This window comes from Bombina bombina, chromosome 5 (assembly GCF_027579735.1).
Source record: "Bombina bombina isolate aBomBom1 chromosome 5, aBomBom1.pri, whole genome shotgun sequence".
In the NCBI taxonomy this organism is placed as follows: Eukaryota; Metazoa; Chordata; class Amphibia; order Anura; family Bombinatoridae; genus Bombina; species Bombina bombina.
The window spans coordinates 478,866,491-478,892,787 of NC_069503.1; the positions used below are offsets into that span (position 1 = coordinate 478,866,491).

Sequence of the window (26,297 nt, forward strand, 5' to 3'; positions counted from 1 at the left end):
AGCGATATGGGTCAATCTAGTAGCGTCATGATATAAGTATATTTTGGGAAAAGCAATGCCGCCTCTGCATATAGGCCGTTGGAGAATACGATGCGCCACTCTCAGTTGTTTGCCTTTCCACACAAGGAGTGGAACTGAGAGAGGTAGACTTTCGGGATAGTGAAAGGTATGCACCGAAAGAGGCAGAGGATTTTGGGCAAGATGGACATTTTCAAGGTAGAGATTCGTCCCATCCATGAGATTTCCCTGAAATCCCACCTCTGTAGGAGTTTCTTGATTTCAGCGATCAGTGGCTCAAAGTTGTGCTTAATGACCTTATTGATATCAGGGTTAAGCAATATCCCTTGATGTTTTATAAGTTCCGTATGCCAGGTGAAAGAGAATAGGGTTTTGAGGTTTGTCAGGGTCACTGGGTCTAATTTGATAGCCAAGGCTTCATTCTTGAGTACATTTACTTTATAGAGACTTAGAGTCCCAAAAAAATTGTAGAGTCTTAAAGACTTCTGGTATTGAAGAGCTTGGGTTAGTTAACAAGACCGTTAGATCATCTGCAAAGAGAGCAATCTTCTCAAGCCTCTCACCTATCATTACTCCTTCAATTCTATGGTAATGTCTAATTTCTTGAGCTAGAGGTTCCATGGCTATCGCAAAAAAAAAAAAAAGACAAAAGAGGACAACCTTGGCGGGTGCCATTCGCTATGGAAAAAGGTTTAGATCCATTAAGCCTACTCCTCTAATAGTTGCAAAAGGCACAGAGTATAGTGCTTGAACCATTTTAATGAATGGTGGGGGAAAGCCAAATGTCCTCAAAACCTGCCAAATGTACTCCCATCAGACCCTGTCGAACGGTTTTTCAGCGTCCAGTGACAGAGCCACAACGGAAATTCCCCGTTTAGCTGATTCCGAAAAGACCTGCAGCAATTTACGGGTATTGTCAGGCCCTTGCCTACCAAAGGTGAAGCCAACTTGGTCTATCTGGATTATATTGGGCAGCATATGGACAATCCTATTAGCCAATAGTTTAGAGTAAAGCTTGACATCTAAATTTATGAGCGAGATAGGTCTGTAACGTGTACAGTACAAGGGGTCTTTCCCAGGTTTAGGGATTGCAATAATAGATGCTTCCAGGAACTCTTTAGAGAAACTATCCGAATTGGTCACTTCAGTAAATAAGGAACATAAAATGGGAGCCAAGTGTCGTCTGAATTCCTTATAGAAGGAGCCGGTAAAGCCATCTGGTCCAGGAGACTTATTTGGCTTGAGCTGAGAGATTACCTTATATATTTTCTTGTTGGTGAATGGAAGCAGAAGTGCGCTTCTTGCATCCTCCGAAAATTCAGGGAGATCAAGGGTATCCAGAAACCCCTAAAATTTTGGACCCATTGACATCTATGGCCTGAATCCTGGAATGAGCAGTCCTAGCATTAAGCTTCCGCGCAAGAAGCTCATTCGCCTTATTGCCCTTATAATACATTAGTTGTTTCAATTTTGCTAAATTAGCTTTAACTTTATCTTGCTCCAGCTGGAGAATTTGCTGTCTAAGGATACCAATTTAATCTGATACGGAAACGGAAGGATTACTTCTGTTGTTTTTCTCTAAGTTTCTTAGGTTCGCTACCAGTTGACCCAAAGGGCCTCCCCTGTTTTTCTTAAATCTGGAAAATTGAGAAATACAGAATCCCCTAATAAATGCCTTTAGCGCCCCCCATAAAGTTTGGGAAGAAGTCTGCTCTGGTTTATTGAATTGAATAAATTCCTCAAGCACTTTAGTTAGGGAATCCCGAAATCCTGGCTCTTCCCATAAAGAGTTAGGAAATCTCCATGTGTGTCCACCTTTGTGGGCGATCGCCGGGAAAATATCAAAGGACACTGCATCATGGTCCGACCAAGTACAAAGATGTATACGAGAATCGGTGACCTCGTTAAGGACTAATACATCTTTAAGGCTCTTATTTCTTTTAGATGCAGTCATAGGATTCTCCTCGAAGATGTCCATTTGTGTATTTCATTCTCTCATGGTGTATCAGTATATTTTTAAGAAGCTGGGTAATCTTATGGCTTAACCTATTGTATTGAGTTGTAAAAATCATAATTTATGCTTACCTGATAAATTTATTTATTTCTTGACACAATGAGTCCACGGATCATCATAATTACTGTTGGGAATATTACTCCTGACCAGCAGGAGGCAGTAAAGAGCACCACAGCAAAGCTGTTAAATACCACTCCCCTACCCACAATCCCCAGTCATTCGACCAAAGGAAAGGAAGTAATATAAGGTGCAGAGGTGCCTGAAGTTTATGAAAAAATAAACTGTCTGAAAAGTACAGGGCAGGCCGTGGACTCTCAGTGTCAAGAAATAAATGTATCAGGTAAGCATAAATTATGTTTTCTTTCTAATGACACGGTGAGTCCACGGATCATCATAATTACTATTGGGAACCAATACCCAAGCCAGAGGACACAGATGATAAGGGAGGGACAAGACATTAAATCTAAACAGAAGGCACCACTTCTTGAAGAACCTTTCTCCCAAAAGAAGCCTCAGCTGATGCAAAAGTATCAAATTTGTAAAATTTAGAAAAAGTGTGCAAAGATGGAAGCCTTACAAATCTGATCTACAGAAGCTCCATTTTTGAAGGCCCAAGAAGATGAAACAGCCCTCTTGGAATGAGCCATAATTTTCTCAGGAGGCTGCTGTCCAGCAGTCTCACAGGCCAAGCGAACAAGACTCCTCAAACAACAAGAAAGAGAAGTAGCAGTAGCTTTCTGACCCATACGCTTCCCAGAAAAAATAAAAAATAAAGAATATGACTGGTGAAAATCCTTTGTCGCCTGCAAATAAAATTTCAACGCACGAACCACATCCAGGTTGTGCAACAAACGTTCCTTATGAGAAGAAAAATTAGGACACAAAGAAGGAACAACAATTTCTTGATTAATATTCTTATCCGAAACAACCTTGGGAAGGAAACCTAGGGCAGCACGCAAAACTACCTTATCAGAATGAAAAATAAGGAAAGGAGATTCACACTGCCATGCTGAAAGCTCCGAAACTCTTCGAGCCGAAGAGATAGCAACCAAAAACAAAACCTTCCAGGATAACAACTTAATATTAAAGAATGCATAGGCTCAAACGGAGCCTGTTGAACTCTAAGAATTAAATTAAGATTTCAAGGAGGAGTCACAAACTTAAACCTAGGCCAGATTCTAACCAGGGCCTGACAAAAAGACTGAACATCTGGCACATCTGCCAGACGCTTGTGCAACGAAATAGATAAAGCCGAAATTTGACCCTTCAGGGTACTAGCAGATAAACCCTTCTCCAGACCCTGCTTGAGAATAGACAAAATCCTAGGAATCCTAACTCTACTCCAAGAGTAGCCCCTAGATTCACACCAATACAGATATTTACGCAATATCTTATAATATATCTTTCTAGTCACAGGCTTACGCACCTGAATCATAGTCTCAATAACCGACTCAGAAAAACCACGCTTGGATAAAATCAAGCGTTCAATCTCCAAGCAGTCAGCTTCAGAGAAACGAGATTTGGATGAAGGAAGGGCCCCTGAAGAAGAAGGTCCTTCCTTAACGGAAGACTCCAAGGTGGAGAGGATGACATCCACCAGATCTGCATAGCAGATTCCGCGAGGCCAAGCTGGTGCAATGAGAATCACTGACAACCTCTCTTGTCTATTCCGAGCAACGAGGAAGAAGAGCAAACAGAGGAAACACGTATGCCAGACTAAACTTCCAAGGAACTGCTAGCTCATCTATCAGTACAGCCTGAGGATCCCTTGACCTCAATCCGTACTTCAGAAGCTTGGCATTGTGACCAGATGCCATAAGATCCAACTGACCCCATTTGAGAATCAAACTGGAAACCACCTCCGAATGAAGTTCCCACTCCCCCGGATGAAAAGTCTGTCTGCTCAGAAAATCCGCTTCACAATTGTCCAGATCGCAGATAGACAGCAGTTGTGAGCCTACGGCCACTGCATAATCTTGGCTACCTCGGTCATGGCCAGGGAACTCAGAGTTCTTCCCCGACGATTGATATAAGCCACTGACGTAATGTTGTCCCACTGAAACCCGATAAACTGGGTTGAAGCTAATTGAGGCCAAGCCAGAAGAGCATTGAAGAGCGCCTTCAGCTCTAGAATATTTATGGGAAGAACCTATTCCTCCCAAGTCCATAGGCCCTGAGCCGTCAACGAACCCCAGACAGCTCCCCAACCCAGCAGATTTGCATAATCCCTGTTCCATTGTCTGAGCATGCATAACTGCAGAGGCCTGAGATGGAACCGAGCAAACGGAATGATGTCCATAACTGAAACCATCAGACCAATAACCTCCATACACTGGGCCACTGACGGCCGAGGAGAGGACTGAAGGGCAAGCCACGAATTGAACATCTTTGACTTTCTTGCTTGTGTCAGAAAAATCTTCATCTCTAGAGAATCTATAATGGTCCCCAAGAATACCACCCTTGTAGCCGGAATCAAGGAACTTTTTCCTAAATTCCCCTTCCAACCACGGGAGCGCAGAAAAGACAACTCTGTGTGGAAGCTTGCTTGTTGAAAAGATGGCGCCTGAACTAGAATGTCGTCCAGATACAGAGCCACCCCAACCCCCTGCAATCGGACCACCTCCAGCAATGCTCCCAGAACCTTTGAAAAGACCCTGGTAGCTGTGGCAATACCGAATGGAAGGGCCACAAACTGAAAATGCCTGTCTAGGAAGGGAAATTTCAGAAATTTGTGATGGTCCCTGTGAATGGGAATATGCAGATACGCATCCTTCAGGTCCACTGTTGTCATGAACTGACCCTCTTGAACCAAAGGAAGAATGGAACGAATGGTTTCCATATTGAAAGACGGAACTCTGAGGAACTTGTTTATGCTCTTGAGATCTAGAATAGGTCTGAAAGTTCCCTCCTTTTTGGGAACGATGAACAGATTGGAATAAAATCTCAGACCCTGCTCCTGTACTGGAACAGGAACAATCACTCCCATGTCAAAAAGATCCTGCACACAGTGTTAGAACGCCTCTCTCTTTATCTGGTCTACAGATAACCTGGAGAGAAGAAACCTTCCCCTGGGAGGAAAAGTCTTGAACTCTAGCTTGTATCCGTGGGACACAATGTTTACCACCCAGGGATCCGAAACATCCCGAACCAAAGCTTGAGCAAACAAAGAAAGTCTACTCCCCACAAGATCCACTCCTGGATCTGGGGCAGACTCTTCATGCTGACTTTGAATCAGCAACGGAGTTCTTAGATTGCTTCCCTTTACTCCGTAATATCGGAAATAATCTCAGCCAAACCTGGTCCAAACAAGGTCTTACCCTTGTAAGGAATAGACAAAAGCTTAGATTTAAAGGACACATCCGCCAGACCAGGACTTCAACCATAAAGCCCTGCGCGCCAGAAATCTTTGCTTCCAACTTGATGACCTGTAAAGAAACCTCAGCAATAAAGGAATTGGCCAACTTCAACGCCTCGACTCTATCCTGAATTTCCTCAAGAGGAGTATCCTGCTGAATAGATTCAGACAACGCATCAAACCAATAAGCTGCCGCGCTGGTAACAGTAACAATACACACAGTAGGCTCCCATTGAAACCTCTGGTGAACATACATCCGTTTAAGCAAAGCTTCCAAATTCTTATCCATGGGATCCTTAAAAGAGCAACTATCCTCAATAGGAATAGTGGTTCTTTTAACCAAGGTAGAAATTGCTACCTCTACCTTAGGAACCGTCTGCAAAGATTCCTTAATAGAATCTGCAATAGGAAACATCTTCCTAAAAATTGGAGAAGGGGAAAAAGGAATTCTAGGCTTCTCCCATTCCCGAGTAATAATCTCTGAAACACGATCTGGAACAGGAAAAACTTCCGCCACAGAAGGAACATAAAAAACTTATTAAGTTTACTAGACTTCTTGGGAGTAACTATGACCGTCGAGTCAGAGTCATCCAAAGTAACCAAAACCTCCCTAAGTAACAAACGGAGGTGCTCAAGCTTAAATCTGAAAGAAACAACCTCAGAATCAGCAGAAGGAATTACACTATCAGAATCTGAAATTTCACCCTCAGATGCTACAGAAGTATCTTCCTCCTCAGACCTATGGGAAGAAACATTTGACATAACTGCAACAGAGTCAGAAACCTTATACCTTTTACCTTATACCTTTTGCGCTTCCCCTGCAACACAAGAAAAGCAGTCAAAGCCTCAGAGGATATGTGACTAGCCATATCCTGCAAAGAAAAACCAACCTGAGACGAAACGCAGGGAACTGCATGAGAAGAGGATAAGGATTGGGATGATTGGGAAGAAAGCTGCTGTATAGCTTGAACAGGAGACCCCTGAACAACATCCGCCTTAGATGGCTCAGAATCAAAAAGCAAATCCCTATAATGCATTGTTCTCTCAATACATAAGGAACAGAATGGGATTGGAGGCTCCACATTTGCATCTAAACATAAAGAACAAGTAACAGCTTGCAGGTCCTCTTAGTCCATCTTTCCCCACAATGAATAAAATAAACAAAAATAACTTTATTCCAAAAAAACTGAAAAAAAAAAAATGTCCAAAAAATAAAAACGTTACTGTCTTTTTAAATGTGTAACGTTAACAAATAAAAGGCAATAAAACAAATATAACTTCAAAAAAATTCTTAGCCCCCTGACAAGCACCTCTACACCTCATCAAGCCTTACTGAGATGCTCACCTGCCCACCTGAAGTCCGAGGAAAATCGAGCAGAAAATCCGGACTCGGCCTCTCAGCCAACCGATACACACGCTAGTGCCATAGCCAACAACCTCACACTTCCGGAACAGAGAGGCACTACAAGGAAAGGTGCACAATACAAAGACGCGCCAAACAAGCCCCGCCCATCGTGGGCGTTACAGAACCTCCCAGGCCGGCATGATACAAGTCTGCATACGCAGCAAACAGCCGTTGGGAGAGATAACAGAGTAAAAGAAACAGAACCCTCCGGTCCTCATGAGCCAACATAATAAAATAAAATAAATGATATCCTCAAAACAGTGCCCCACGAAAACTGCCAAACAGAAACAAAAACCTGCACACAAGCAGGAAAAAACATTCCAACAAAACCCCATAAGTGCAGCTCACAAGGTATGAAAGGCGTCATCCCTCACATGGACCTGTGGATAGAAGAAAAGACTGAGTAAACCTACTCAGGCTAACAGAAAAGGGCAGCAACAAACTACTTGGGAGGCACAGTGGGGATTATACCCCACAAGTTCCCAAATGCTTAAAAGCCACCACTGCTCTACCGAAGAGACTGAATTGGACTACGGCTAAACCCCCCCCAAAAAAGACCAGAACAAACCTGTTCTGCTTAAAAAATAAACTCTTGATGGAAGAATCAGACACCTAACTTTACCCCTTCTTGCAACTGATACAAGCAAAGAGAATGACTGGGGATTGTGGGTAGATGAGTGGTATTTAACAGCTTTGCTGTGGTGCTCTCTGCTGCCTCCTGCTGGTCAGGAGTGATATTCCCAACAGTAATTATGATAATCCGTAGACTCACTGTGTCATTAGAAAGAAATTATCCTTTCCTTTTTATCTTTTTTATGTTTATTTTTGTCCTGTTAAATATCTTTTATATTATTTAACTGTTCCATAACTAGTTCATTTGGATAACATCTTATTAAAAAACAGAATTTATGTTTACCTGATAAATTACTTTCTCCAACGGTGTGTCCGGTCCACGGCGTCATCCTTACTTGTGGGATATTCTCTTCCCCAACAGGAAATGGCAAAGAGCCCAGCAAAGCTGGTCACATGATCCCTCCTAGGCTCCGCCTTCCCCAGTCATTCGACCGACGTAAAGGAGGAATATTTGCATAGGAGAAATCATATGATACCGTGGTGACTGTAGTTAAAGAAAATAAATCATCAGACCTGATTAAAAAACCAGGGCGGGCCGTGGACCGGACACACCGTTGGAGAAAGTAATTTATCAGGTAAACATAAATTCTGTTTTCTCCAACATAGGTGTGTCCGGTCCACGGCGTCATCCTTACTTGTGGGAACCAATACCAAAGCTTTAGGACACGGATGATGGGAGGGAGCAAATCAGGTCACCTAGATGGAAGGCACCACGGTTTGCAAAACCTTTCTCCCAAAAATAGCCTCAGAAGAAGCAAAAGTATCAAATTTGTAAAATTTGGTAAAAGTGTGCAGTGAAGACCAAGTCGCTGCCTTACATATCTGATCAACAGAAGCCTCGTTCTTAAAGGCCCATGTGGAAGCCACGGCCCTAGTGGAATGAGCTGTGATTCTTTCAGGAGGCTGCCGTCCGGCAGTCTCATAAGCCAATCTGATGATGCTTTTAAGCCAAAAAGATAGAGAGGTAGAAGTTGCTTTTTGACCTCTCCTTTTACCAGAATAAACAACAAACAAGGAAGATGTTTGTCTGAAATCCTTTGTAGCATCTAAATAGAATTTTAGAGCACGGACAACGTCCAAATTGTGTAACAAACGTTCCTTCTATGAAACTGGATTCGGACACAAAGAAAGTACAACTATCTCCTGGTTAATATTTTTGTTGGAAACAACCTTCGGAAGAAAACCAGGCTCAGTACGTAAAACCACCTTATCTGCATGGACCAGATAGGGCGGAGAACACTGCAGAGCAGATAACTCAGAAACTCTTCTAGCGGAAGAAATTGCAACCTAAAACAAAACTTTCCAAGATAATAACTTAATATCTACGGAATGTAAGGGTTCAAACGGAACCCCTTGAAGAACTGAAAGAACTAGATTAAGACTCCAGGGAAGAGTCAAAGGTCTGTAAACAGGCTTGATTCTAACCAGAGCCTGAACAAACGCTTAAACATCTGGCACAGCTGCCAGCCTTTTGTGAAGTAAAACAGATAAAGCAGAGATCTGTCCCTTCAGAGAACTCGCAGAAAATCCTTTCTCCAAACCTTCTTGTAGAAAGGAAAGAATCTTAGGAATTTTTATCTTGTTCCATGGGAATCCTTTAGATTCATACCAACAGATATATTTTTTCCATATATTATGGTAAATTTTTCTAGTTACAGGCTTTCTAGCCTGAATAAGAGTATCTATTACAGAATCTGAAAACCCACGCTTTGATAAAATCAAGCGTTCAAACTCCAAGCAGTCAGTTGGAGGAAAACCAGATTCGGATGTTCGAATGGACCCTGAATAAGAAGGTCCTGTCTCAAAGGTAGCTTCCATGGTGGAGCCGATGACACATTCACCAGGTCTGCATACCAAGTCCTGCGTGGCCACACAGGAACTATCAAGGTCACCGAAGCCCTCTCCAGATTGATCCTGGCTACCAGCCTGGAAATGAGAGGAAACGGTGGGAATACATAAGCTAGGTTGAAGATCCAAGGTGCTACTATTGTTTCCAATAGAGTCGGCTTGGGATCCCTGGATTTGGACCCGTAACAAGGGACCATGAAGTTCTGACGAGAGGCCATCAGAACCATGTCTGGAATGCCCCATAATTGAGTTAGTTGGGCAAAGATTTCCAGATGGAGTTCCCACTCCCCCGGATGCTCCTCCATCGCCAGGGAACTCCTTGTTACCCCCTGATGGTTGATATATGTAACAGTCGTCATGATGTCTGATTGAAACCTTATGAATTTGGCCTTTGCTAGTCGAGGCCAAGCCTTGAGAGCATTGAATATCGCTCTCAGTTCCATTATGTTTATCGGGAGAAGAGAGTCTTCCCGAAACCATAGACCCTGAGTTTTCAGGGGTTCCCAGACCGCACCCCAGCCCACCAGACTGGCGTCGGTCGTGACAATGAACTATTCTGGTCTGCGGAAGCTCATTCCCTGTGACAGGTTGTCCAGGGTCAGCCACCAACGGAGTGAACCTCTGGTTATTTGCCTTAGAAACTTGTTTAGAATCTTGAGATCTAAAATAGGTCTGAATGTTCCCTCTTTTTTGGGAATTATGAACAGGTTGGAGTAAAAACCCATCCCTTGTTCTCCTAATGGAACAGGATGAATCACTCCCATGCTTAACAGGTCTTCTACACAGTGTAAGAATGCCTGTTCGAAGATAATTGAGACCCGTGGAACCTTCCCCTTGGGGGTAGTTCCCTGAATTCCAGGAGATAACCTTGAGAAACTATTTCTAGCGCCCAAGGATCCTGAACATCTCTTGCCCCAGCCTGAGCAAAGAGAGAAAGTCTGCCCCCCACCAGATCCTTCCCAGATCGGGGGCCAACACTTCATGCTGTTTTGGTAGCAGTGGCAGGTGACTTGGCCTGCTTACCCTTGCTCCAGCCTTGCATCGGCCTCCAGGCTGGCTTGGTTTGAGAAGTATTACCCTCTTGCTTAGAGGGTGTAGAATTTGAGGCTGGTCCGTTTCTGCGAAAGGGACGAAAATTTGGCTTCTTTTTAGCCTTAAAAGACCTATCCAGAGGAAGGGCGTGGCCCTTTCCCCCAGTGATGTCTGAAATAATCTCTTTCAAGTCAGGGCCAAACAGTGTTTTACCCTTGAAAGGGATGTTAAGCAAAAGCGCTCTGCGCGCCACGATAGCAAACCCTGAATTATTCGCCGCTAATCTAGCTAATTGCAAAGCGGCATCTAAAATAAAAAAGAGTTAGCCAATTTAAGAGCTTGAACTCTGTCCAAAACCTCCTCGTACGAAGATTCTTTATTGAGCGACTTTTCTAGTTCTTCGAACCAGAAACACGCAGCTGTAGTGACAGGAACAATGCATGAAATTGGTTGTAGAAGGTAACCTTGCTGAACAAACATCTTTTTAAGCAAACCCTCTAACCTTAAATCCATAGGATCTTGAAAACACAACTATCTTCTATAGGAATAGAAGTGCGTTTGTTTAGAGTAGAAACCGCCCCCTCGACCTTGGGGACTGTATGCTATAAGTCCTTTCTGGGGTCGACTATAGGAACTAATTTCTTAAATATAGGGGGAGGACAAAAGGTATGCCGGGCCTTTCCCACTCCTTATTTACTATGTCCGCCACCCGCTTGGGTATAGGAAAAACATCGGGGGGCACCGGAACCTCTAGGAACTTATCCATCTTACCTAATTTCTCTGGAATGACCAAATTGTCACAATCATCCAGAGTAGATAATACCTCCTTAAGTAGTGCGTGGAGATGTTGAAATTTAAATTTAAAAGTTACAATATCAGGTTCTGCTTGTTGAGAAATTTTCCCTGAATCTGAAATTTCTCCCTCAGACAAAACCTCCCTCCTGGCCCCTTCAGATAGGTGTGAGGGTATGTCAGAACAGATATCATCAGCGTCCTCTTGCTCTTCAGTGTTTAAAACAGAGCAATCACGCTTTCTCTGATAAGTAGGCATTTTGGAAAAAATGCATGCAATAGAATTATCCATTACAGCCATTAATTGTTGTATGGTAATAAGTATTGGCGCACTAGATGTACTAGGGGCCTCTTGTGTGGGCAAAACTGGTGTAGACACAGAAGGGGATGATGCAGTACCATGCTTACTCCCCTCATTAGAGGAATCATCTTGGGCAATATCATATCTATGGCATTATTATCCCTACTTTGTTTGGACATTATGACACAAATATATCACATATATTTAAATGGGGAGACACATTGGCTTTCATACATATAGAACATCGTTATCTGATGGTTCAGACATGTTAAACAGGCTTAAACTTGTCAACAAAGCACAAAAAACGTTTTACAATAAAACCGTTACTGTCCCTTTAAATTTCAAACTGAACACACTTTATTACTGAATATGTGAAAAAGTATGAAGGAATTGTTCAAATTTCACCAAAATTTCACCACAGTAACTTAAAGCCTTAAAAGTATTGCACAACAAATTTGAAAGCTTTAACCCTTAAAATAACGGAACCGGAGCCGTTTTTACATTTAACCCCTATACAGTCCCAGGTATCTGCTTTGCTGAGACCCAACCAAGCCCAGAGGGGAATACGATACCAAATGATGCCTTCTATAAGCTTTTTCAGTGGTTCTTAGCTCCTCACACATGCATCTGCATGCCATGCTTTCCAAAAACAACTGCGCATTAGAGGCGCGAAAATGAGGCTCTGTCTATGACTAGAAAAGGCCCCCAGTGAAAAAGGTGTCCAATACAGTGCCTGCCGTTTTTATTAAAACAATCCCCAAGATTTAACAACTATTAAAAGTAATAATCTGCCAAATATACTTAGTAAAGTAATCGTTTTAGCCCAGAAAAATGTCTACCAGTTTTTTAAGCCCTAATGAAGCCCTTTATTCTTTTACTTAAACTAAGAAAATGGCTTACCGGTTCCCATAGGGAAAATGACAGCTTCCAGCATTACCGAGTCTTGTTAGAAATGTGTCATACCTCAAGCAGCAAAAGTCTGCTCACTGTTTCCCCCAACTGAAGTTAATTCCTCTCAACAGTCCTGTGTGGAAACAGCCATCGATTTTAGTAACGGTTGCTAAAATCATTTTCCTCTTACAAACAGAAATCTTCATCTCTTTCCTGTTTCAGAGTAAATAGTACATACCAGCACTATTTTAAAATAACAAACTCTTGATTGAAGAATAAAAACTACATTTAAACACCAAAAAACTCTAAGCCATCTCCGTGGAGATGTTGCCTGTACAACGGCAAAGAGAATGACTGGGGAAGGCGGAGCCTAGGAGGGATCATGTGACCAGCTTTGCTGGGCTCTTTGCCATTTCCTGTTGGGGAAGAGAATATCCCACAAGTAAGGATGACGCCGTGGACCGGACACACCTATGTTGGAGAAATGTCTTTACCATCTCTTGTAATCTATGTTCACATTTAGCCTGGTCTGTTACTATTCTCTTTACTCTCATAAACTGACTCTTAGGTATTGCTTTAAATGTACTTAATGGATGGCAACTGCAATATCCCAAAAGATTATTCCTGTCAGTGGGTTTGACATATAAATCTGTCTTAAGGTATTCACCCTCTGCATATACAAAGACATCCATAAAATGTATACCCACTTAACTCATATTCAGAGTAAATTTTAAAACAGTCACTTCCTCATTAAGATCCTATACAAGCTCCAATAGGCTACCAACGTCGCCCAACCACACGCCAAACACATCATTTATGAACCTCCATCAGGAGGCGCCATAGCGAAGAAAGTCTATGGTAATAGACACAATGTTCTTTAAAGCTGGACAAAAAGATGCTGGCATATGTAAGGGCGACGAAGTCCATCGCAGTCCCCTGCTTCTGTAAAAAGAATCTATCCTGAAACTAAAAATAATTGTGGTGTAATATTATAGTTAGTAATTCCACCATAAACTGAATTTTTATATCTGTAAATTCACTATCTGTTTTTCACTGCCATGATCCCACTGGTGTGTTTAATTGAAGTAAATAAACTAGTCACATCAAATGTGTACAAAATATATTTCTCTCTAATATATCCCAAGTCCTGCAGTTTGGATAAAAAGTCACAAGTATCTTTCAAATAGGAAGTGGTTTTAATTAATAGTGGTTGTAAAACCTTGTCTAGAAAAAATAGCAATTTTAGAAAAAACTGAACCTACATCTGCTACAATGGGGCAGCTTGGAGGATTCTTTTCATTTTTATGTATTTTTGGGAGTACATAAAGAACTGGTCTAATTGTTTTTTTTTCTATAAATGAAGTCCTAAATTCTTCTGTGATAACCCCTATTTTGGCTTTTTGTTTTGTTACCTGTTCCATATCCTTATTTATTTGTATTGTTGGATCCTTGGATAGTGACTGGTAAACTTGTTCATCTACTAATTGTCTTTCAATTTTATTAATGTAATCTGACTTATAAAGTATTATCACAGCTCCCCCCTTGTCCACCTCCTTAATTATTATATCCTTATTATTACTTAACGATTGTACTGCAATTTTTGCTTCTTTATTAGCCTGTCCCAATTTTCTTTTTTTATTTCTTCTAAGTAGGTTATCTACTTCCTTTTGTACCAGATTTGCATATGAATCTACACTGTGGGTAGTTGTTGGCATGAACTTACTCTTCTTGGAGATACCATATTTTTTAGTGTCTGTTAATCTAATTTTAGTGTGTGATTGCTGCATTTTTTTCAGACTCAAACATACCTGCTGTCATAGCAAAGTGCACTATTAATTTAAATTTTCTAAATAATATTTGCGAATCTTGCTGAATCAAAAAATCATAAATGTCATCCAAAGAGACAAACCCTTATTCAATGCATCATATTAATCTTTTTTAAGGCATAATTTGAAATGTTGTGAACCAAATTAGTATTAGTGCCATTATGGTTCATTACATTCATTTGAAAAAGTGAAATTAATTTCTTGTGCATACAAAGTGTTAGTGATTTCTTCTCTTTTTTTGGAGAATATAACCAGTTTGTCCAGTTAAAATTGAACTCCCTCCACAGTGTCCAAATTTCCATGTATCAGTATATCCAAATCTGTGTTGTAAGCTTTACTGATTTCCCCTAAATTTTTAGGTACAGCCAAACCAATATCAATTGCAGTTGTATATGGGATGGCATGGGATTTAAATTTATTAGTATCCAATAGAGACCGTTCACCTTTCTTAGTTTCAAAGACAACATTTTTGATCGTAATTTCTCCATATGGTACATTTTTACATTTCATATCGATAATTTCATAAGGCTCATGGTTCTTTTCAGTCCCAAATGATGTTTCAACAGTGTAACAACTCATAGTACAAGTAGTGCTTTGAGGGGTATTACATTCAGCCATCACAGTAGTTCCCTGATCTTTTGAGTTAGCAGGAAAGTCAGTATTCATTTCCCTAGGGTGTACATATATACAAAAATAAACATAAAAAAAAGATAAAAAGGAAAGGATAATTTTTACAACTCAACACAATAGGTTAAGCCATAAGATTACCCAGTTCCTTAAAAAAATAGTGGAACATCCTGAGAGAATGTAATCCATAAATAGATATCTTTATTGTTATTATCGTTTATTTGTAGAGTGCAAACAGATTCCACAGCAGAGAATCCTATGTCTGCATATAAAAGAAATAAGAGCCTTAAAGATGTATTAGTCCATGCAGATATTGGAAGTGGTAAGGTGACTTTACAAAAGACCATAGGACCAAACTAGAACTGACTGTTACCCTTGTCTAATTTGCAGTCACTGCAGTTCTATGATCAAGGGGGGACATTTTTACCGCCCTATCAATGGGGCTAAATTTAAGATCAGGGCGTATTTAACCTGTAGATCTTCTTTTGTTATTATATTATTAAATGCCCATGTGCTTTGATCTATTTTAGCGAGACCTGTAGGGAAGTTAGGGAGAGGATAACAGAGCATAAATCCATTATTAGGAGAAAAGATAAATAAGCACCTCTCTCTTCTCACTTCCTCTCCATAATATTAGTCAGTTGAAGTTCCAGGTCATCAAACATGTGACTAAACCAAGGAGGGGAGCTGACAGAGAGATTCTGCTTAAAGGGACACTAAACCCATTTTTTTTATTTCATGATTCAGATAGAGCATGAGATTTTAAGCACCTTTCTAATTTACTCCTATTATCAATTTTTCTTTATTCTCTTGCTATCTTGATTTGAAAAAGCAATACTGTAAGCTTTAGAGACAGACCATTTTTTGTTCAGCACATGGTTAGCACTTGCTGATTTGTGGCTAAATGTAGCAAACCAATCAGCAGCTCTACCAAGGTGCTGAACTTAAAAATGGGCCGGCTCCTAACCTTTTATTAATGCCTTTTCAAATCAAGATAACATGAGAACAAAGAAAAATTGATACTAGGAGTAAATTAGAAAGTTGCTTAAAATTGCATGCTCTATCTGAATCATGAAAGAAAAAAATTGGGTTTAGTATCCCTTTAAGAAAAGTGAAATGTCCTGGATACAGAAATTCAACTTCCTAACACCAAAAGGGCTAAATAGAGATTTTAAAGGGTCTCTTTATGTAACTGACATTTGGTGATAATGTGCAGTATTTCTTTTTCTTTTAATTTAAAAATATGAGTTTTTATTTTTGCATATTTTATTTTAACTTTTAATATTATGTAAGCACAGATTAAAAAAACAAAAAACAGAATTTATGCTTACCTGATAAATTACTTTCTCCAACGGTGTGTCCGGTCCACGGCGTCATCCTTACTTGTGGGATATTCTCTTCCCCAACAGGAAATGGCAAAGAGCCCAGCAAAGCTGGTCACATGATCCCTCCTAGGCTCCGCCCACCCCAGTCATTCGACCGACGGACAGGAGGAAATATATATAGGAGAAACCATATGATACCGTGGTGACTGTAGTTAGAGAAAATAATTCATCAGACCTGATTAAAAAACCAGGGCGGGCCGTGGACCGGACACACCATTGGAGAAAGTAATTTATCAGGTAAGCATAAATTCTGTTTTCTCCAACATTGGTGTGTCCGGTCCACGGCGTCATCCTTACTTGTGGGAACCAATACCAAAGCTTTAGGACACGGATGAAGGGAGGGAGCAAATCAGGTCACCTAAATGGAAGGCACCACGGCTTGCAAAACCTTTCTCCCAAAAATAGCCTCCGAAGAAGCAAAAGTATCAAATTTGTAAAATTTGGCAAAAGTGTGCAGTGAAGACCAAGTCGCTGCCTTACATATCTGGTCAACAGAAGCCTCGTTCTTAAAGGCCCATGTGGAAGCCACAGCCCTAGTGGAGTGAGCTGTGATTCTTTCAGGAGGCTGCCGTCCGGCAGTCTCATAAGCCAATCGGATAATGCTTTTAAGCCAAAAGGAAAGAGAGGTAGAAGTCGCTTTTTGACCTCTCCTTTTACCAGAATAAACAACAAACAAGGAAGATGTTTGTCTGAAATCTTTAGTAGCCTCTAAATAGAATTTTAGAGCACGGACTACGTCCAAATTGTGTAACAAACGTTCCTTCTTTGAAACTGGATTCGGACACAAAGAAGGTACAACTATCTCCTGGTTAATATTTTTGTTGGAAACAACTTTCGGAAGAAAACCAGGCTTAGTACGCAAAACCACCTTATCTGCATGGAACACCAGATAGGGCGGAGAACACTGCAGAGCAGATAACTCTGAAACTCTTCTAGCAGAAGAAATTGCAACCAAAAACAAAACTTTCCAAGATAATAACTTAATATCTACGGAATGTAAGGGTTCAAACGGAACCCCTTGAAGAACTGAAAGAACTAGATTTAGACTCCAGGGAGGAGTCAAAGGTCTGTAAACAGGCTTGATCCTAACCAGAGCCTGAACAAATGCTTGAACATCTGGCACAGCTGCCAGTCTTTTGTGAAGTAAAACAGATAAAGCAGAGATCTGTCCCTTCAGAGAACTTGCAGATAATCCTTTCTCCAAACCTTCTTGTAGAAAGGATAGAATCTTAGGAATTTTTATCTTGTTCCATGGGAATCCTTTAGATTCACACCAACAGATATATTTTTTCCATATTTTATGGTAAATTTTTCTAGTTACAGGCTTTCTAGCCTGAATCAGAGTATCTATTACAGAATCTGAAAACCCACGCTTTGATAAAATCAAGCGTTCAATCTCCAAGCCGTCAGTTGGAGGGAAACCAGATTCGGATGTTCGAATGGACCCTGAACAAGAAGGTCCTGTCTCAAAGGTAGCTTCCATGGTGGAGCCGATAACATATTCACCAGGTCTGCATACCAAGTCCTGCGTGGCCACGCAGGAGCTATCAAGATCACCGAGGCCCTCTCCTGATTGATCCTGGCTACCAGCCTGGGGATGAGAGGAAACGGTGGGAATACATAAGCTAGGTTGAAGGTCCAAGGTGCTACTAGTGCATCTACTAGGGTCGCCTTGGGATCCCTGGATCTGGACCCGTAGCAAGGAACCTTGAAGTTCTGACGAGATGCCATCAGATCCATGTCTGGAATGCCCCATAACTGAGTTATTTGGGCAAAGATTTCCGGATGGAGTTCCCACTCCCCCGGATGGAATGTCTGACGACTAAGAAAATCCGCTTCCCAATTTTCCACTCCTGGGATGTGGATCGCAGACAAGTGGCAGGAGTGATCCTCCGCCCATTGAATTATCTTGGTCACTTCAGATCCATGTCTGGAATGCCCCATAATTGAGTTATTTGGGCAAAGATTTCCGGATGGAGTTCCCACTCCCCCGGATGGAATGTCTGACGACTCAGAAAATCCGCTTCCCAATTTTCCACTCCTGGGATGTGGATCGCAGACAAGTGGCAGGAGTGATCCTCCGCCCATTGAATTATCTTGGTCACTTCTTTCATCGCCAGGGAAGTCCTTGTTTCCCCCTGATGATTGATATATGCAACGGTCGTCATTTTGTCTGACTGAAACCTTATGAATTTGGCCTTTACTAGTTGAGGCCAAGCTCTGAGAGCATTGAATATCGCTCTCAGTTCCAGAATGTTTATCGGGAGAAGAGACTCTTCCCGAGACCATAGACCCTGAGCTTTCAGGGATTCCCAGACCGCGCCCCAGCCCACTAGGCTGGCGTCGGTCGTGACAATGACCCACTCTGGTCTGCGGAAGCTCATTCCCTGTGACAGATTGCCCAGGGTCAGCCACCAACGGAGTGAATCTCTGGTCTTTTGATCTACTTGAATCGTCGGAGACAAGTCTGTATAATCCCCATTCCACTGTCTGAGCATGCACAGTTGTAATGGTCTTAGATGAATTCGTGCAAAAGGAACTATGTCCATTGTTGCAACCATCAATCCTATTACTTCCATGCACTGCGCTATGGAAGGACGAGGAACAGAATGAAGTACTTGACAAGAGCTTAGAAGTTTTGATTTTCTGACCTCTGTCAGAAAAATCCTCATTTCTAAGGAATCTATTATTGTTCCCAAGAAGGGAACTCTTGTTGACGGGGACAGAGAACTTTTTTCTTTGTTCACCTTCCATCCGTGAGATCTGAGAAAGGCTAGGACGATGTCCGTATGAGCCTTTGCTTTTGACAGGGACGACGCTTGAATCAGGATGTCGTCCAAGTAAGGTACTACTGCAATGCCCCTTGGTCTTAGAACCGCTAGAAGGGACCCTAGTACCTTTGTGAAAATCCTTGGAGCAGTGGCTAATCGAAATGGAAGTGCCACAAACTGGTAATGCTTGTCCAGAAAAGCGAACCTTAGGAACTGATGATGTTCCTTGTGGATAGGAATATGTAGGTACGCATCCTTTAAATCCACGGTAGTCATAAATTGATTTTCCTGGATAGTAGGTAGGATCGTTCGAATAGTTTCCATTTTGAACGATGGTACCCTGAGAAATTTGTTTAGGATCTTTAGATCCAAAATTGGTCTGAATGTTCCCTCTTTTTTGGGAACTATGAACAGATTGGAATAAAATCCCATTCCTTGTTCTCTTATTGGAACTGGATGTATCACTCCCATCTTTAACAGGTCTTCTACACAATGTAAGAATGCCTGTCTCTTTATTTGGTTTGAAGATAATTGAGACCTGTGGAACCTTCCCCTTGGGGGTAGTTCCTTGAATTCCAGGAGATAACCTTGAGAAACTATTTCTAGCGCCCAAGGATCCTGAACATCTCTTGCCCAAGCCTGAGCAAAGAGAGAAAGTCTGCCCCCCACTAGATCCGGTCCCGGATCGGGGGCTATCCCTTCATGCTGTTTTGGTAGCAGTGGTAGGCTTCTTGGCCTGCTTACCCTTGTTCCAGCCTTGCATTGGTTTCCAGGCTGGTTTGGGTTGTGAAGTATTACCCTCTTGCTTAGAGGATACAGAATTAGAGACTGGTCCGTTTCTGCGAAAGGGACGAAAATTAGGCTTATTATTAGCCTTAAAAGACCTATCCTGTGGGAGGGCGTGGCCCTTTCCCCCAGTGATGTCTGAAATAATCTCTTTCAAATCAGGTCCAAATAATGTTTTACCCTTGAAAGGAATGTTAAGCAATTTTGTCTTGGAAGACACATCCGCTGACCAAGACTTTAGCCAAAGCACTCTGCGCGCCACGACAGCAAACCCTGAATTTTTCGCCGCTAATCTAGCTAATTGCAAAGCGGCATCTAAAACAAAAGAGTTAGCCAATTTAAGTGCTTGAACTCTGTCCATAACCTCCTTATACGAAGATTCTTTACGGAGCGATTTTTCTAGTTCCTCGAACCAGAAACACGCTGCCGTAGTGACAGGAACAATGCATGAAATTGGTTGTAGAAGGTAACCTTGCTGTACAAAAATCTTTTTAAGCAAACCCTCTAATTTCTTATCAATAGGATCTTTGAAAGCACAACTATCTTCGATAGGAATAGTAGTGCGTTTGTTTAGAGTAGAAACCGCCCCCTCGACCTTGGGGACTGTCTGCCATAAGTCCTTTCTGGGGTCGACTATAGGAAATAATTTCTTAAATATAGGGGGGGAACAAAAGGTATGCCGGGCCTTTCCCACTCTTTATTTACTATGTCCGCCACCCGCTTGGGTATAGGAAAAGCGTCGGGGGGCACCGGAACCTCTAGGAACTTGTCCATCTTACATAATTTCTCTGGAATGACCAAATTTTCACAATCATCCAGAGTAGATAACACCTCCTTAAGCAGTGCGCGGAGATGTTCTAATTTAAATTTAAATGTCACAACATCAGGTCCAGCTTGATGAGAAATTTTTCCTGAATCTGAAATTTCTCCATCAGACAAAACCTCCCTCATGGCCCCTTGAGATTGGTGTGAGGGTATGTCAGAACAGTTATCATCAGCGTCCTCTTGCTCTTCAGTGTTTAAAACAGAGCAATCACGCTTTCTCTGATAAGTAGGCATTTTGGATAAAAGATTTGCTATGGAGTTATCCATTACAGCCGTTAATTGTTGCATGGTAATAAGTATTGGCGCACTAGATGTACTAGGGGCCTCCTGTGTGGGCATAACTGGTGTAGACACAGTAGGGGATGATGTAGTATCATGTTTACTCCCCTCATTTGAGGAATCATCTTGGGCAATATCATCTGTTGCATTACTGTCCTTACTTTGTTTGGACACTATGGCACAATTATCACATAAATTTAAATGGGGAGACACATTGGCTTTCATACATATAGAACATAGCTTATCTGATGGTACAGACATGTTAAACAGGCTTAAACTTGTCAACAAAGCACAAAAAACGTTTTAAAATAAAACCGTTACTGTCACTTTAAATTTCAAACTGAAAACACTTTATTACTGAATATCTGAAAAAGTATGAAGGAATTGTTCAAAATTCACCAAAATTTCACCACAGTGTCTTAAAGCATTAAAAGTATTGCACACCAAATTTCAGAGCTTTAACCCTTAAATTAACGGAACCGGAGCCGTTTTTACATTTAACCCCTATACAGTCCCAGAATGAGGCTCTGTCTATAACTAGAAAGGCCCCCATCTGAAAAAGGTGTCCAACACAGTGCCTGCCGTTTTTCTAAACGTTCCCTAAGATTATAATACCAATAATTAGTTAGAATCTGCATAATATGCCTAGTAAAGCAATTGTTTTAGCCCAGAAAAATGTCTACCAGTTTTTAAGCCCTTTTTGAAGCCCTTTATTCTTTTATGTTTAACTAAGAAAATGGCTTACCGGTCCCCATGAGGGGAAATGACAGCCTTCCAGCATTACATGGTCTTGTTAGAAATATGGCTAGTCATACCTTAAGCAGAAAAGACTGCTAACTGTTTCCCCCAACTGAAGTTACTTCATCTCAACAGTCCTGTGTGGAAACAGCAATCGATTTTAGTTACTGTCTGCTAAAATCATCTTCCTCTTACAAACAGAAATCTTCATCCTTTTCTGTTTCAGAGTAAATAGTACATACCAGCACTATTTTAAAATAACAAACACTTGATAGAAGAATAAAACTACATTTAAACACCAAAAAAACTCTTAACCATCTCCGTGGAGATGTTGCCTGTGCAACGGCAAAGAGAATGACTGGGGTGGGCGGAGCCTAGGAGGGATCATGTGACCAGCTTTGCTGGGACTCTTTGCCATTTCCTGTTGGGGAAGAGAATATCCCACAAGTAAGGATGACGCCGTGGACCGGACACACCAATGTTGGAGAAATGGTGGTATTGCCATATTGCTCTAAGGCCACAAGATGGTAGTAGAACATAACGTGTGATAGATTAATGTTACAAGTGCAGGTATGAAAGAGACAAACCTGTGTGTAATTAAAGGGACAGTTTACTCAAAAAATTTCTCCCCTTTAATTTGTTCCCAATAATACACTTTACCTGCTGGAGTGTATTAAATTGTTTACAAGTATTTCCATTAACCTTATATTGGCATTTTAATTAGTTTATTGAGCCTGTGGTATCCCCACCCATCCTGAAAGCTGTATTAACACAGCCAGTAGAAGAAATTACACTCCCAGTGGGATATAGAAGAGATAAGGTAATACAATGTTAATTTTCCATTGTTCTCTCCAAGTATTGGTGATTGGTTTATGGACAGATATAAGATAAAGAAGCAGGTATATGTACACAATGTGATAAAGTAATGATATCTGATTATACCTACAAGCTCAACCCATTGTATTAGGTTGTGGCTTCAAAACACAAAATTAGCTAAGTCATATACACAAATAAACCTTAAAAAAGCAAATCACATACATTTTATACTCTGCAGCCAGTAAAAAAAATAATTGGAAACACATTAAGGGAAAAACTATTTTATAGTATACTGTCCCTTTAAGATGACATGACTAAGGGCCTATTGCAGGCTTGAAATGTTGATGTTGTTTTTGTTGTACCTTTGGACCCAGTAAAAGAATAAAGGTCTTTTTATAAATATTGGAGGCTGGAAATTATGTGAATTTTGGATTGACTGGGACTTGGCAAGTCTTTTTCCGTGCCCCATATATCAGGTGTGCTGTCTGCCTACCTTGGATATTTTATCACATGACAGCCATCTGCCAATCACAGACTAGTATGTATATGAGCAGTGAACCCTTTTCAACAAAGGGTACCAAAGAAACAAAGTAATTTTGATAAAGGATGTAAATTGAAATGTTCCTTAAATTTGCATCTCATTCAAGAAACTAGTATTTAAACTGCCATGTACCTTTTAAGTTATCATTTAAATGTAAAATAGCAAAGACGAATGGTCAGTAAAATCAAAATTAAGCTTTCATGATTCAGACAGAGCATGCAATTTTAAACATATTTCCAATTTAATTCTATTATCAAATTTGCTGTGTTCTCTTAGTATCCTTTGTTAAAGAGTATACCTAGGAAGACTCAGGAGCAGTTATACAGAGAGCTAGATGTGGTTTGTAGCTGCAGATATATGCCTCTTGTTACTGACTCACCAGATGTGTTGAGCAAGCTCCCAGTAGTGTATGACATTGTATATATATATATATATATATATATATATATATATATATATATATATACATACACACAGTATATATATATATATATATATATATATATATATATATATATATACACACAGTATATAGGGGTAGAACCATGCATACACTGTCGCAATAAGCAAACTCTTTTTGAATTCAGAATTTTGACTTGAGTAGTTGAAAATTGTAGCTTCTACTTTTTAATAATCATTTCTTATTGTATGATAAAGTGATACGAACATTGTACCCATAAAGTGCTTGTAAAATGTATGCAATAACTTCTATCCTTTTATCATATATGTTATAAAGGATATCACACAAAATTACCTTTTTTAATATAAATGGAGGATTATTGCTATTCTTGTGTATGTCTGTAAACTAGAGTAATTTTTCACTGGTGTGTGTACTAAAACAAAAAAACAACTATAGTCTGGTGTGGGTAATTCAGAGAAATAAAATATTTTCAACAATGACTCAACAGTGAAAGTTAAATATCCTCATCAACTGAGGGTGTTCTGTTGAGAACACCAATTAAAAAATTGAATTTGTAATTACAGCTACTTACCCCTGTCCTGCATTACTCAAAATATCATCTATACGTTTTCATTTGCAAACAAAACTTTAAAAGGACATTAGAAGTTCATTTAACTTTTATGATTCAGATAAAACATTCTGTTTTAAACACATTTCGAAGTTACTTTTATCATCAAATAAACTTTGTTCTCTTAGTATCCTTTAATGACCCCCCCAAAAAAAACCTAGGTAGGCTTGGGAATGTGCACATATTTTAGCACTATATAGCAATAATGTTAGATAAAATGTAGAACAGTCATCAGCAAAATACATAAGAATATTCAGCAAACCCCCCAACTCAACATACCTTCTAGTTTATCGAAGGGACTATCTGAATAGACATATTCAAACTAAAAGATAAAACAAAAGGCAAAATGTTAAATCCGACATAATTTGACAAATGGCACGAACAGTAGTATTGTTAATTCCTAATAAAAGTAAATTTGAGTTTTTAGAATTTATATATGGAAAATTAAAATCAGGATAAGACCTAAAACACATATGTTTTGAATTTTGGTTCAGAACCCCACATTTGTGACACACACAACGGTCTTTTGTTTGCAACTAACACTTGTATTTTTTTTTAATCCAGTGGCTACGTTTCTGTGTGTAAATCCAGGGTTGTATTACTCTCAGATGTGGTACGTCTTAAACAAAAGGCATGCGACTATTTCTCTAACCGTTGATAATAACATAATTACCCCAACCCCGCATGCCCGATGTCTTGAGGTCACACTTGACACAGATCTCTCTTTCACAAACAATATCCAGTCTTTGGCCAACTCCTGCCACCTCTTCCTTAAAAATATCTCCAAAATTTGCCACTTACTCAAACAAGACACAACTAAGACTTTAATCCATTCTCTCATCATTTCCTGCCTTGACTATTGCTTCATCCTCTACAGTCTCCCTAGCTTCCGTCTATCTCCCTTACAATTCATAATAAATGCCTCTGCCAGGCTAATCTTCCTTAAACATCACTTCTCATCTGCTGCACCTCTCTGCCAGTCTCTTCACTGGCTTCCTCTAACCTCCAGAATAAAACAAAAATCCTGACTCAAACCTTAAAAGCTCTCAATAACACTGCTCCCCCCTATATCTCCAGATACTCGTCAGCCCGTTCCCTTCACTCTGCTCATGAGCTCCTTCTCTCCTACACTTGTTAACTCCTCACATTCAAGTCTACAAGGCTTCTCCAGACTGGCCCCTATGTTGTGTTACTCTCTGCCTCGCTCCACAAGACTCTTCCCCTAGTTTTTAAACTTTCAAGCACTCCTTAAAGACTCAACTGTTCAGGGATGCATATAATATACACTAAAAATTTTCTATATTAGTTCCTCTCCTCCTTATCCCCTTGAACCCCCTTAGCATGTAAGCCTACCTGCTTTGTAAATCACCTTCATGAGAGCCGATTTACAACAAAGCCCTCTATCCCTTTGCCTCCCATAATTGTTACCTTGCATATTAGACCCATGCTTTTAATGCTGCAGGATCTGTTGGCACTCAACCAATAACTTATAATAATAAAAAAAAAAACTTTATATAACCATCCTGAAGAGACTACATTTTTCATATCTAAAAACTACAAAACGCAACCAATTTACTTCAAATTTTTAGGCGATTGCCAACTTGACAAACCCCCACAACCCCCAGTCATTCGAGAGAAGGTAATTGGAGAAAAAAGGAGTAACACAAGGTGTAGCGATGCCTGAAGTTTAGACAAAAATAACTGTCTTGAAACAAAAGTGCGGGGCCGTGGGCTCACCATATCCAGAAAGAATGAAATTTATCAGTTAAGCATTTTCTTTCCTAAGATTTGATGAGTCCACGGCTTCATCAATTACTGTTGGGAACCAATACCCAAGCTAGAGGACACAGATGAATAGGGAGGGACAAGACAGGCAGACCTAAACAGAAGACACCACCGCTTGAAAAACCTTTCTTCCAAAAAAAAAACAACCCTCAGCTGAAGCAAAAAGAATGAAAGGAAGGCCAAGTTGCAGCCTTGGACATCTGTTCCACAGAAGCTTCATTTTGAAAGCCCAAGAGGAAGAGACAGCCCTGTTGAAATGAGGCATAACTCTCTCAGGAGACTGCAGTCCCGCAGTCTGAAAAGCAAACAAATTAAACTTCTCAACCAGAGAAAAGAGAAATAGCAGTAGCTTTCTGTTACAAAATAAAAAATATTAAACACGCACAACATCCAAATTCTGCACATATGTTCCTCAAGAGAGAAGATGAGGACACAGAGAGGGAACAACAAATTCCCAAACAAAATGTCCACTTAGGATAAATAACCTAAACTCCCCGAGCAGAAGATATAACAAAACTTCCCAGATAAAAATTTTAATTCTATGGAATGCTGTGGCTCAATCTGAGCCTATAGCAAAACCTTAAAACCAAGGTTAAAACTC

At 40.5% G+C, this 26,297-nt stretch overlaps 1 protein-coding gene across 1 annotated transcript in view; it reads right to left on the reverse strand.

Annotated features, from left to right (window-relative positions):
* The window catches only part of LOC128660490 (uncharacterized), a gene marked incomplete in the record, with an annotated part of 570,712 nt that overhangs the window by 129,867 nt on the left and 414,548 nt on the right, over nucleotides 1-26,297 (reverse strand). The window contains 1 exon segment of the mRNA XM_053714367.1: nucleotides 24,191-24,233. Within this exon segment, the coding sequence (XP_053570342.1) occupies nucleotides 24,191-24,233 (43 nt within the window).